General features: G+C 43.6%; 1 protein-coding gene across 2 annotated transcripts in view; it reads right to left on the reverse strand.

Moving 5' to 3' along the window:
* The window catches only part of GPR155 (G protein-coupled receptor 155), a 38,258-nt gene that overhangs the window by 2,827 nt on the left and 21,560 nt on the right, over nucleotides 1–13,871 (reverse strand). For both annotated transcript variants that reach the window (XM_056861571.1, XM_056861572.1), the window contains exons 9-14: nucleotides 11,493–11,706; nucleotides 9,543–9,647; nucleotides 7,754–7,887; nucleotides 5,902–5,997; nucleotides 3,936–4,000; nucleotides 1,834–1,971 (exon numbers count right to left, since the gene is read on the reverse strand). In XM_056861571.1, the coding sequence (XP_056717549.1) occupies nucleotides 1,834–1,971; nucleotides 3,936–4,000; nucleotides 5,902–5,997; nucleotides 7,754–7,887; nucleotides 9,543–9,647; nucleotides 11,493–11,706 (752 nt within the window). The remainder of the gene's footprint in view (nucleotides 1–1,833; nucleotides 1,972–3,935; nucleotides 4,001–5,901; nucleotides 5,998–7,753; nucleotides 7,888–9,542; nucleotides 9,648–11,492; nucleotides 11,707–13,871) is intronic.

Consider the following 13,871-nt stretch of genomic DNA (forward strand, 5'->3'; position numbering starts at 1 on the left):
AATGTTAGTTTTGATTAATGAAGGGGACAGTCAGCAAAATATTAGACCAACGCCACAGAAGCACTCTGATGCAGGACATTAAACCAAGAAGAAACATAAGAATGACAATACAGATGAGAAGGGGGTCAAGGGAATACATACGTTTATCATCATATAGAACAGTTACAATGTAGACATTCAACAGTATTCCGTTTCAAACAGTTTTAGAGGAAAGGCATCAGCATTGGGTAATATTTCCTCTTAGCTTGTGCTTTTAAATCTGATTGGTCGTTAAATTCTGTTTTTACTACTTGTAAAGTAGTTCTTGTGCTCAAGTACAGTGAAATCTCATGAACTTTCCAGGAATTAAAACACATACCCAAAATCAATTAGCCATGTAAACAGGAAAGAAATCCACCATGCCCATATAACTTCTCACTGACCCCCAATCCTGTTGCCAATCTCTGATTGCCCCTCATGCTCTTCCAGGGGGGGGGGAGTCCCCTGTCCTCGAGAGCACCATTTTAGGCTCCAGAAGGAAGGGGGAGACAAGGAAGTTCCATGGGTATGGATATTTACTATAAGATCCAAGCCTAAGAAGCCTGGTCCCTTTAAGATTTCTATTTACTGTGATTTGGAAGCATTTACCACAACAAAAGCAGTTCACCTTAGGGCTGTTGATTCGGTTCGACCCGAACTGAAAATCAGCCGAATTTCCCGATTCGGTGGTTTTTAGTTCGGCATGAACCGAACTCAAAACTGGCGGGCAACCGGGGGGACCGAATTCAGCGAGTTCGGGAGTTCGCGAATAAATTCGGCAAATTCGGGGCCGTCAGTAAGCAGCATTCTCCTCCCCCGGCCAATCGGTGGCCAAGCTGGGTCTTCTTCTGGCCAATCAGTCAGGATTGAGTACTGGAGGAATCAGCTGATGTGCGGCCTGGCCAGGGAGAGAGAGAGAGAGCGCGAAATCCTCGTGTGTGTGTGTGGGGGGTGCTTGTGCACATTTGCTCCTTTCTGTGGCTGCAGGGGGCGTATTTTTTGGGGTACAGACACAAAACTTTCAGTGGAGCTTCAGATGAAGCTTCTTAAGATACCCCCAAGTTTTGTAAACATTGGGTCAGGGGGTCCCGAGATATGGGCTCCCCCCCTTTTTCTTTCCATGGCTGCAGGGGGCGCATTTTTGGGGGTACAGACCCCAAACTTTTAGTGGAGCTTCAGATGAAGCTTCTTAAGATACCCCCCAAGTTTTGTAAACATTGGGTCAGGGGGTCTTGAGATATGGGCTCTCCCCCTTTTCCCTCCCCCCCTTTTTCCATTTATGTGGCTGCAGGGGGCGCTTTTTGGGGATATAGCCCCCAAACTTTTAGCATAGCTTCAGACAATTATTCTTAAGATACCACCCAAGTTTTGTTAAGATGGGTTCAGTGGGGGCAGAAATATCGCCTCCCCCCCTTTTCTCTTTCCGTGGCTGCAGGGGGCGCATTTTTGGGGGTGCAGATCCCAAACTTTGAGTGGAGTTTCAGACCAGTGTTCTTAAGAGACCACCCACGTTTTGTGAACATTGGGTCAGGGGGTCCCGAGATATGGGCTTTCCCCTTTCCCCTATTGGGATGAATGGATCAGCCGATCCTGTGTGCATCTCCAAAACGTCCCGTGCCTAATTGGAATCATCTTGGATTGCAAGTGCTCCCCAGCCCCTCCTGATGGAACAGAAGACAGCCACAGTAAGACCCCTTTGGGGGCTTCAACAGCCCTAGTTCACCAGTTACATGTTATGTATTAACACGTAACTGGTATTAACACAAACCACGTCCCCAGCCCAAGCTTAAGAACAGCCCTCTCCCACTGCCCCACCTTCTGCGCTGGACAATGCTCTTGACACACAAATCCTTGTGGTAATGAACAAACTGTTGGCACGTCATCCGGATTTCCTCAGGTATGGAGGAATCCCTTCTTTCCCCTGTGTCTCTGTTACCCCAGAGGAACTCGAACCTGAAAAAAACAATTAGAAACAAAACCCGTAACGATAACGTAATGACTGAAAGAGCAGGAACAATAGGAAACTTTTAAATACTTCTGTGAATTATATTGTATCAATTGTTGATAAACTTCCCTGATAGGAAGTTTTGAAATGCAATTAGTACTTAGATTTCAAAATAATTGGGAGCTTATTTTTGTTTTAGCTTAGAAAGAAGGGACATGGGATAAACAATGATTTGAAGGAAGAGAACAACTATTCCTACATTCAAGGACAACTCTGGGCGACTTGTCTCTGTGAATGGGCCATCTCGAAACTTTCCCATCTCCTCGGTACACCCATTCTCCCTGCCCGCAAAGAAAGCTAGTCAGCCCCTGAGTTTCATGTTATCAACTGATAAGAAATCAGCTAGGGAACATGCATGCATGAACCAGATCTTAGTTTGTATGTATACTGAAGTCACAAGCTGGTAGCTCTATTGACCTTCAGAAGCCAATTTTTCCTTCTATGCCAAGTGAATGCACAGGGGGTCCACAGCCCACTCAGTATGATCTAGACCCCTGCCACAAGTGACTGCGTCCATTGCCAAGACAGAAAGGGGGGCAGAAGTATGACCCTCATGGGAGTGAAGGACAGGCTCATGGGCAACAGCCCAAGAGAGCCTGGGAAAGGAAAGACACTAGGAAGTTTATTATAGTGAGGAGAAAGCCAAAGCCATAGAAGAACCTTATGACTCTACTGCTGAGTGACCTCACCAACTCATCTTAGGATGGGTGCCAAGAGAAGCAGGAGACCCATTTCCCCTTGCTCTAGCAGCAATTTCCCCCCACCCAAAGGCTCGTGATCCAGCAGATGGGACTTCATGACCCCAGCTGAAGGTTGGAGATCACTGTCCTATGTAGTCACCAGCCGGTTCCAGAGCAGTCACCTTTGTCGTCACCTGCTGGTTCCAGAACAAGCTTTTGTTGGATTTGAGTATGGTTTGCCAAATATAGCTCACTGCAGCACTTTGGGCCAGTTATTGTCTCAGCTTTACTGATCCCACAGGATTATTGATAGGGTTGCCAACCTCCAGGTACTAGCCAGAGATCTCCTGCTATTACAACTGATCTTCAGCCAATAGAGATCAGTTCACCTGGAGAAAATGGCCACTTTGGCAATTGGGCTCTATGGTACTGAAGTCCCTCCCCTCCTCAAACCCCGCCCTCCTCAGACTCCACCTCAAAAACCTTCTGCCGGTGGCGAAGAGGGGCCTGACAATCCTAATTATTGAGAGTGTACATTATACGTCTTTGGATATGAAAATTGTTACAGAAATGAATCATAGTTACTGCCACTGATACTCCAATGGCTGTCTACCACATATTTAAGGTAACCATTGTGGAATCCAATTACATTGATGCTGGGTGCCCCAATCTAGAGCTTGTTAGCACTGCCACTGCTTAACCGGTAAAGGCAGTCCCCCTGTGCAAGCACCAAGTCAAAACTGACCCATGGGGTGACATCATGTCATGATGTTTCCTAGGCAGACCATGTTTATGGGGTGGTTTGCCATTGCCTAAAAATAATTAGAGGGGAGAGGCTGTGGCTCAGCGGTGGAGCATCTGCTTGGCGTGCAGAAGGTCCCCGGTTCAATCCCCGGCATCTCCCATTAAAGGGACCAGGCAAGTAGGTGATGTGAAAGACCCCTGCCTGAGACCCTGGAGAGCCGCTGCCGGTCTGAGTAGACAATACTGACTTTGATGGACCGAGGGTCTGATTCAGTAGAAGGCAGCTTCATGTGTTCAATGCTTAATAAGTTACATTCAAAATGGCCGACAGAGCAGTGTAGAGCAGCAATGCTAAGCAGGCCTGGGTTAAATAAGGAAGGCTGGAAGGAAAAATATGGACGGGGCTTAAATTTCCAAAAGCAACTTGCAGATTTATTCATATCATGTAAAAATATTTATGCATATAATGGTAAAAATCTGAAAATTACCTTCGTTTGAATGGAAGAATAATTAAATGTTTGTCTAAGCCAAATATTCCAAAAGAAATGAATCCCTGGAAAAGAGAGAAAGAAAAAAAGAGATCAGCAGTTCATAAAAATCCCAGATCTAAACTAACGTGGAGGACAGATGAGAGATTACCATGATCTAATAACTGTAAGGACAACAAGTACCTAATAGTTTTTCTTTAACATGGTACAAACCATGAATGGAAAAAATGACCAAGCGTCAATTCTCAGGAAAGTCTGTGAGGCCTCAAAAAAAAAAAAAAAAAAAAAAAAAAGGAAATATATCATCCCTCCCCCTCATCTAATATACTGCATTTCACTAAATGGTAACTCTTGAAGAGAAAAAGACATACTGAGGATGCAGTATAAGGTAATATTGTGGGCAAGTTCAGAAAATATCACAAAGACTCCAAATTAACTACAATTAATAAAGCATAATAAAGGCAACGATAATTTTACAATGATGCTCATGGAAAAAAACAGCAAAAAGAACCCTCAGTGTGAAGGAAACACTGCAGGCAACTTAAGAGTGGTAAACCCCTCAAAAACTATTCTTCTTCAAGTTTTCAATTGAACTATCATACAAATTAGGAGTGACAAGTAGGAGAAGGTATATCTGTGTGTGTAAAGTGCCGTCAAGTTGCAGCTGACTTATGGCAACCCCTTATGGGGTTTTCATGGCAAGAGACTAACAGAGGTGGTTTGCCAGTGCCTTCCACTGCATAGCAACCCTGGTATTCCTTGGTGGTCCCCCATCCAAATACTAACCAGGGATGACCCTGCTTAGCTTCTGAGATCTGATGAGATCGGGCTGTACCATGCTGCCTTCCCTCCTAGGAGAAGGTATAGCCATGGATATTTTGGATTTGAACTGATTTACATTGTCTAAGTATCTAACTTACTCCTTGAGGTGATAAATACTGAGATACCATGAATCAATGTCTATCTATCAAAATCTCCCTTTCCCTTGTTACAGCTGTGGTTTTCCCCACTCTGGTTCCATCCCTTGTTTCCCCTCTGCAACATTTTTGTATATAATGCACTGTAGGCCTGGATTGGCATCTCTACAGAAAAAAATTCCCCTGTGAAACTATTTTTTGTAGAGCTTTTTCCACACCCTTGTATCCTTTCACCTTTTGTATTTAATTTTAAAGTTACATTTTAGCATTAATGTTCTCAAGAAACCTGGATGCAAGATAGATACTATATTGAAATGTATTATGTAAGATGTAATAAGGCTATTAAAATTTTGCAGACCCTGATGATATTCTTCCGAGGATCCTGAACTGTCTACCTCCTACCTGGTTGTGAGATTTTAACAAAAGACACACTTGGCTTGACTAGTTTTTATCAGCCAGGCTTGCTTTACTGACTTATTGGTATTGTTGTGGCTGTGAGCTGCCTTGACCAGGTTCTCAACAGTGGCCTACCAATTTTCTAAATAACTAAATAACTCTATTACTAGGAATGTTTTGGAGGGAGTAGGGTGGAGGTGGAAGATTGGGACAGCAGCTGTGTAATCTGCAAAGGCAGGTAAGTAAGACTGGGAGATTTCGGAGTCAACCACAAAGCTTTCATCAAGATCAAGACAAGCGAAGAAGCAAAGCAAAATACACCCATGCTGACCTTATGCACGTTTGCCTGAAAGCAAGTCACATGAACACATGAAGCTGCCTTCTACTGAATCAGACCCTTGGTTCATCAAAGTCAGTATTGTCTATTCAGACCAGCAGTGGCTCTCCAGGGTCTCAGGCAGAGGTCTTTCACACCACCTACCTGCCTAGTCCCTTTAACTGGAGATGCCGGAGATTGAACCTGGGAGCTTCGCATGCCTAGCAGATGCTCTACCACTGAGCCACATCCCCTCGCCAGAATTCAATGAGCCTTACTCCCAAGGAGGTGTGCATAGGATCAGTGTCCTCGCTGGAGAGTAGCAATGCATAAATACCTGACCAAAATTAAATACAGCACAGAAGAACTGCAGTTCCACATAGAGTCTTCCAGGTTCTTGGTTGAATAACCACCACAAACAACTGGAGAGATTCTGTGAAAAGAAAACCCCCACAACGTTCACATTGTGAATTCTACACTTTGAGATTTGCAGAGGATTGGGTGGGGGGAGTACATTTGTTTAACCAAGGAAATATGTTCAAACAGAAAACTGCACATTCATTTTTATTGTGCCAATTATTTAGTGACGTATTTCTTACTCATGGCCAGAACCACAATCAACTGAGGAAGCTGAACATAGATACTCCCATTGAACATAAGAACAGCTGTGCTAGATCAGACATCCCTCAACTCCAGCAACTTGTTTTACGCCAAAGGCATTCAAGCTGGACAAGCAGCCCAAAGTCCACCCTTCTTCCCCTCCTAGGGTTGCCAACCTCCAGGTGGTTAGGAAATCAGTACAGGAGCGAAATCAAATTTAAAGTGCAAAAATATCTTTATACGCTACTGTGTCTAACTTTATACAACACACAAATTAAACAGTAAACAAACATACAATCAACCACCTCAAAGGTGAAGGAAGAAAGGGGTAAGATTCAAAAGTGTAGCCTTGTGGGAAGCACTTTGAAATACTATTAGCATGTGCAATATAAGAGGAACTTTATTGAAGGACTGATGAAGAATTCATATTCAAAGAATTTGAAACGGCCGTATCCTCCATGAATTTTTTCCTCATTGAATACTGATATTCTCCTACCTACCTGCATTGAGAAGAGCGCAGAAGAATGATGTTTGTACTCTCTGAGACACGTCATATATGAACTGTTCCCTTTCTTCCTTCACCTTTGAGGTGGTTGATTGTATGCTTGTTTACTGTTTAATTTGTGTGTTGTATACATTTTATATGTGATTTAGAATATTGATGTATAAGGTTAGACACAGTAGCGTATAAAGATATTTTTGCACTTTAAATTTGATTTCGCTCCTGTACTGATTTCCTAATCTCCCCGATACTAGTACAGTGGTGTCTATTTCTCCCCCCAACCTCCAGGTGGTGGCAGGAGATCTCCTGCTATTACCACTGATCTCCAGCCGATAGAGATCAGTTCACCTGGAAAAAATGGCTGCTTTGGCAATTGGACTCTATGGCGTTGAAGTCCCTCCCCTCTTCAAACCCCTCGCTCTTCAGAATCCACCCCCAAAATTTCCAGTTATTTCCCAACCCAGAACTGGCAACCCTATCCATAGGAGCCCACAGGCTGAAAAAGGTGGGGGACCCCTGCTCTGAGCAACGTTGCACATTTTTAAAGATTGTGTGTGTGTGTGTGTGTGTGTGTGTAAGCATTACCAGATATACCAGCAAATAGCATGTATCAGTTCCACGGACATTTTAAACAAAATTCGTCTGCTCATGCGGGACTTCAAACTTTTTAGTGGGGATTTCAATCAAGTATCTCAATAAAGGAAGCCACAGCCCTCAATTTGCAAGATCTGAGCAAGGCTGTCAAAGATAGAACATTTTGGAGGACTTTGATTCATAGGGTCGCCATGAGTCGGAAGCGACTTGATGGCACTTAGAATCATAGAGTTGAAAGGGACCACCAGGATCATCTAGTCCAACCCCCTGCACAATACAGGAAATTCACAACTACCTCCCCCACACACACCCAGTGAGCCCCTACTCCATGCCCAGAAGATGGCCAAGATGCCCTCCCTCTCATGAACTGCATAAACTTAACACACACATCTCTTTTATGCATTTACAAGTGGAACTGGACAAGACAACACAGCCTTATTGTACAAACCAAGGAGATGATCAGTAAATGGGGAAAATAGAGAGAAATATTTACGGCAAAGAGGCCCACGATGAGTAGCAGGCACAGCAGCACATGTCTGGCCAGCTGTTGGTCCCCAACCTGCAGAAACTGCTCTTCCTGTGCCAACATGCAGGTCTGAGAACTACATGGACTCAAGCACTGATTGGCTGAAAGACATTAAGTGCAACAGAGGAAGTCAGGCTGCCACGAACACATGAAGCCGCCGGTCTAGCAAGCTCAATTCTGCCTACTACTCTGACTGGCAGCAGCTCTCCAGGTTCTCAAAGAGAGTTCTTTCACATCCCATCTATAACTTGATCCCTTTTAACTGGAAATGCTGGGGATTGAACCCGGGATCTAACACAAGATCCTATGGGTTGTCGCCATGATTCAGAGTTAACCTTGTGCAGAGTGCTACTATAAATACTGTTTGAATAGCTCTCGTCAAGAGGCAATTTTAAGAAAAGCTATCATTCTGTCTCAGTTTGGGAAACAAACTGTCACCCAATTTATAAGTTCAGAGGTTACCCATTAGGAAAGCCTCAAGGGTTGTATTAAAGCAGCTCTTTAGAACAGACATACAATTCAGCTTCCATTCCTACCTGTGTAAACAACCCACCTACTATGTTTACTGCACTGTCTAGGCTTGTTGAGCTGAAAATGTGAACATTTTGTGGCTTCTTCCCTATACCAAGTCCCAAACAGGCAAAATGCACACTCACTAGGAAGGGTTTGCACTATTCTGCTATACATTAGAGACAGCACTCTCAGTTCCTGCCACTAGATGGCAGAACGATGTTCCTAAATAACAATAACAAGGACTTTGCCCTAGGACTTAATTTATCCTTTTGTTTATGCACGATCCCTGCTAATATAGAGGGGGCAGCTATTTACAAGGGGTTGCACTGCCTATCCCCAAGTATATGCCCAGTGATAAACATCTCTGGCCACCCACTAGATATGGCACATAGAATGTGCTGCCCTGCTTGCTTACCTAGAAGGCAGTTCAACACCTAAAGCTTCCTAACCTGCTGAAACAGTCCAATAAGACAGAAGAGAGGACAATGTAAACACAACCACATACTCCCGAGCTGTGTTCGGAGTCCAAAGGTTTAGCAGAGTAACAGCTTGCCTGTCCAACAGTCTCAAAATATGTATCTCCTTTATATAGGGTTGCCAGCTGCGCGCGCGCACGCACACAACAAAACAGAAACCTCCCGCAGAAGGTGAGTGGGGACCTGGCAACCCTACCTTTATACTAAAGTGACTTCTTCAGGTGTCTGAAGAAGTGAGCTGTGACTCACGAAAGTTCATATCCTGCTAGAAATTTTGTTAGTCTTTAAGGTGCTACTGGACTCTTGCTCTTTTCTACTGCTACAGACAGATTAATCACAGGTACCCATCGAGATCTATCTCCCAAAAAGTTTATTGTTTATGATGATGAAGAGATAAAATTTTTATGACACTTTGTGATGACAGGTTATGAATTCTACCTACCATTAAAATTACTCTTCTGATTAGTTATTCATCACTTAGTAGAAATGAAGACTTGATAACACTGATTTTGCAATGCTGTTTTCAGAGAATAATAACAGTAATACACAAATCTTGTGGGAGTAGGTGAAAAGAACCTACACTGTCAAAAACCCCACTCGTGATGATGCCACACTGAACCAGAAGATGTAGAAAGGATAAAGGAGGGTTATGGCAATCTGAGCAACCCAAATGCCCAACCCCCATTTTTTTAGTGGAAACCGGCTTAGGGTGAACCTGAGTTTTTTTGCGAACCTGAGTATCATACTAGGCTGCAACTGGAATTTACCTGTCTCAATTGACAGAGTGCAGTTATGATTGGCACTAAGGGGAGACGCTGGCTCTCCTTCAGGGGAGCATAACTCTCCATCTTGCTTTTGGCACGCACAGCACCCTGCAGAGGAAAATAAAATTAAATACCCTTGTGACAAAGATAGCATCTCTTGAGAGGGTGGTACTTCATCTGTGGCAGCATATGGCAGGGAGTGAATCATAGAGTTGGAAAGGACCACCAGGGTCATCTAGTCCAACCCCCTGCACAATGCAGGAAATTCACAACTCCCTCCCCCCCACACCCCCAGTGACCCATACTCCATGCCCAGAAGGTGGCCAAGGTGCCCTCCCTCTCATGAACTGCCTAAGATCGTAGAATCAGCTTTGCTGACAGATGGCCATCTAGCCTCTGCTTAAAAACCTCCAGGGCAGGAGAGCTCACCACCTCCCGAGGAAGCCTGTTCCACTGAGGAACCACTCTGTTAGAAAATTCTTCTTGACGTCTAGGCGGAAACTCTTTTGATTTAATTTCAACCCGTTGGTTGTGGTCTGACCTTCTGGGGCAACAGAAAACAACTCGGCACCAACCTCTATAGGACAGTCCTTCAAGTACTTGAAGATGGTTATCATACCATCTCTCAGTCTTCAGTGGAAAGTTTTAGATAGCAAATTATGTGTGCATTTACACATAGATAGTAGTAAATTCAATTTACTTTGTAAGGCCAAATTAATTTTCCTGGTGGCCAATGAAAATCCCCCACTCCCAGTCTGAGGTCTGTTCAATACAGAACCACCGGAACAAGGGATTTCCAATGGCAGCCAGGAAAACGAGAGACAAAGGAGAATTCCCGCCTTCTCCAGTCTGTGTGGCTTATGCCATTTGTAGACCTGAAATCCCGGCCACCAGTATAGATCTACCTCCCAAGTACTGCTCTCTATGCCCCCCTCCCTCGCAAATGTGAGGCAAGATGGGTGTCAACTGGAGACAGGGCTTTTTCAGTGGTGGCCCTTCACCTGAGGGATGCCCTTCCCCTTCAGGCTTGCCTGGTGCTTACCTTGTTCTCTTCTTAGAGCCAGGCCAAAACATGGGGGTTAGTTTTGATCTTTTAAAATTGTGTTCACAGTTTGCTTCTAGCCTGCCGATTATTTTATAAAGATCCTTTTAGGCTGCTAAATTTTTGTGCTGTTTTTTAAATACTCTGGCTGGTTTTTATTTGTTATTTATAGTCTGACTTTCTCACTGAGACTCAAGGTAGATTACACAGTGTAAATCAATGGCTGGGTTTTTATTTAACAGTTTGTAAACGTTAATGATTCTTATGCTGTTTTATGGCTGCACTGTGCTTTATTTTGTAAGACACCTTGAGCAGCTCCTCCAGAGATAAACATTTTTCTAAATAAATATTCTAAACAGATGCCCCTTCCAGTCTGATGGATACTCTACTTCACACCAGGTGCAGGAAAGGAATGACTGAGGCCACGGTAAGCAATGGCAACCTCAGTAAAGAGCACTAAAATGGGGAAATGATCTCCCAACTGAGACCTCGATATCAAGAATTAAGACACTCCTGCAGCAAGTGGGAACAATCATTCACAGCTTTTCTACTTCTGAAGGTTTTATGCTGGTAGAGCTTCAAAGGTTGAGCTATAAACTATACAATATAACAACATAATTACATTTATTGCAAGGTGTACACAGTAAAATTGTTAAAAACACAGGGCCTGGAATACAGGCGACATATAAAAATCAGTTATAAAATTCTTATGTACAGTTGATATACAAACAATGTCGCCTGTATTCCAGGCCCTGAATTTTTAACAATTTTACTGTGTACACCTTGCAATAAACGTAATTGCTTTGTTATATTGTATAATTTGAAGCTCAGCCTTTGAAGCTCTGTCAACATAGTTGGTTGAGGTTTTTTCCCTTTTTCGTTGTTCGATTTTATGCTGGTATTCGCCATACCTCGTTCCATGGAAGAGCTCGTCAGTGAATGAGAAACGCTGGTCGAAGACGTGCTTTGCTCGCTTATATCCCTTTCAGGTTCCTCCGTTGCACTCGATTGGGATTGCTGGGTCAGTGCTTCACCGCTGGCCTCTCGGCCGGCTCTGTTCAGGCACATGAGCGACACACCTGAGATCAATATGCTGATGAATACGATTACTGCCGTAATAATCATCTGCAAAAAAAAAGTGGGGGGACAGAGGCATTTTATCTGAAGAATGTGCAAGCATTTGGGGGGGGTTAACAAAATTTAGCATCACATTTTCTCTAGGACAGTGGTTCTAAGCTTCCTGGTATGGTGACCCATAAGTCCATGTTTACTAGGTATTGGTGACCCATAAGTCCAAGTTTACTAGGTATTGGTGACCCCCTTTATTCCACTAATGGAGCCAGAGTGGTGTAATGGCTAAGAACAGTGGTTTGGAGCAGTGGAGTCTGATCTGGAGATGGGTACCCAACGCTGGGTGGAAAGAAAAAAAAATATATATAAATACACACACACACACACACACACAATATCTGTGTATAAATACTGAAAATATAATTTATTATATGCTTTACTAGGTTGATACCTGCACAAATAGCATATGAGAGACATATACTAATCAGTATTACAACTAGAACCTATATGACCAGATGTTTGAGTAATTGGGAATAGATTTTACAACCTATGCACATGCCTGGTTGGGTTTAAACTGTTTGTATATGTATTTATTAATTTATTTCTGTAAATGTGTGCAGTTTTAACAAGGGTTTTAATTAACCACTGATGAAGGCCCTATAGGCCGAAACACGTTTGGTATGTGGTTACAGTTATCAACCTCAGGAAATGCCATTGTGCTATTTTAATGCTTTTAAATAATTTTAACCTTTAGCGCTTCTAATAAATTATATTTTCAGTATTTATACACACACATACACACACACACATATATATTTATTTTTCCCTTTCCACCCAACCTTGGGTACCCAGCTTCTGTTGTTAGGTTGGGTTTTATTCCCCTCTTCTTTCTTCCACATCTGATCTGGAGAACCGGGTTTGATTCCCCACTCCTCCACATGAAGCCAGCTGGGTGACCTTGGGCTAGTCACAGCTCTCTTCGAGCTCTCTCAGCCCCACCTACCTCATAGGGTGTCTGTTGTGGGGAGGAGAAGGGAAGGGGATTGTAAGCCAGTTTAAGTCTCCCTTAAGTGGTAGAGAAAGTTAGAATTTAAAAACCAACTCTTCTTCTCATCAATAAAAAATGCAAAAGCCTGGAACCCCCTTTCACAAGCATCGCACTCCACTTTTGGGTTGGGACCCATGGGCTGGGAAATGGTACTCTAGGACGCTGGGTAAACGCCAAAAACTATTGCTTCTGCTATACCTTTTACGTTGGATACCAGCGAAAGTGTTCAGGATACTTGCCCGATTCCATTTATGCAAGCATAACCCTTTTCTTTTGCTTTGCTGCTGAAGACATTTCTTCCTCTCCCCACCCTTTTTTTAAAAAGGAACTTATGGACAATGTGTGGCACCATACTGGGTTTCCAGGGGCTGATTCAGCCACACATATTCATTATGGGATGTCCGCAGCATCATGCAGCAACTTGCACGAATAAGCAAGCCGTCACAGTTCTCACACATACTTAACATATCAAATCTTCAATGCTTTTCAGCCAGTTCACAAAGCAAGTACATACAAAAGAACCTGGCTGGAACAGAACGTATTAAAGAGCCCTACTGGACCAGACCAGTAGTCCATCTAGCCCAGCATCCTCTTTCACAGACTGCCCAACAAACATGGCATAGAAGACAAGGCCTTCCTTGATGTTGCCTCCAAGCAGTGGTATTCAGAGCTTTACTATGGAGGTTCTCCTGAGTCATCATGGCTAGTAGCCATGGATAACCTTTTCTTCCATGACTCTCCCCCTTTAAAGCCATCTATGCTCATGGCCATCACTATGACCACTGGCAGTGAATTCCACAGTGTAATGTCCATCAATTTTACTGAGTGCTGCTGATTCTATACCTACTCACTCTCTCCACCCTATGCACATTCAGCTGCAATGTTGTTAAGTGGTAAGAAGAGGAAGAAGAGGAATTGGTTTTTATTCCCCAATTTTCTCTACCTTTTAAGGAGACACAAACCGGCTTATAATCGCCTTCCCTTCCTCTCCCCACAACAGGTAGGTGGGGCTGTTCAGAGAGAACTGTGACTAGCTCAAGGTCATCCAGCTGGCTTCATGTGGAGGAGTGGGGAATCAAACCCGGTTCTCCAGATTAGAGCCCTCCACTCTTAACCACTACACCATCAAGGTGCATATTCTCTCTCTATTCTTAGGCTCTGCTCCTCCATT

Source organism: Euleptes europaea, chromosome 15 (assembly GCF_029931775.1).
Source record: "Euleptes europaea isolate rEulEur1 chromosome 15, rEulEur1.hap1, whole genome shotgun sequence".
In the NCBI taxonomy this organism is placed as follows: Eukaryota; Metazoa; Chordata; class Lepidosauria; order Squamata; family Sphaerodactylidae; genus Euleptes; species Euleptes europaea.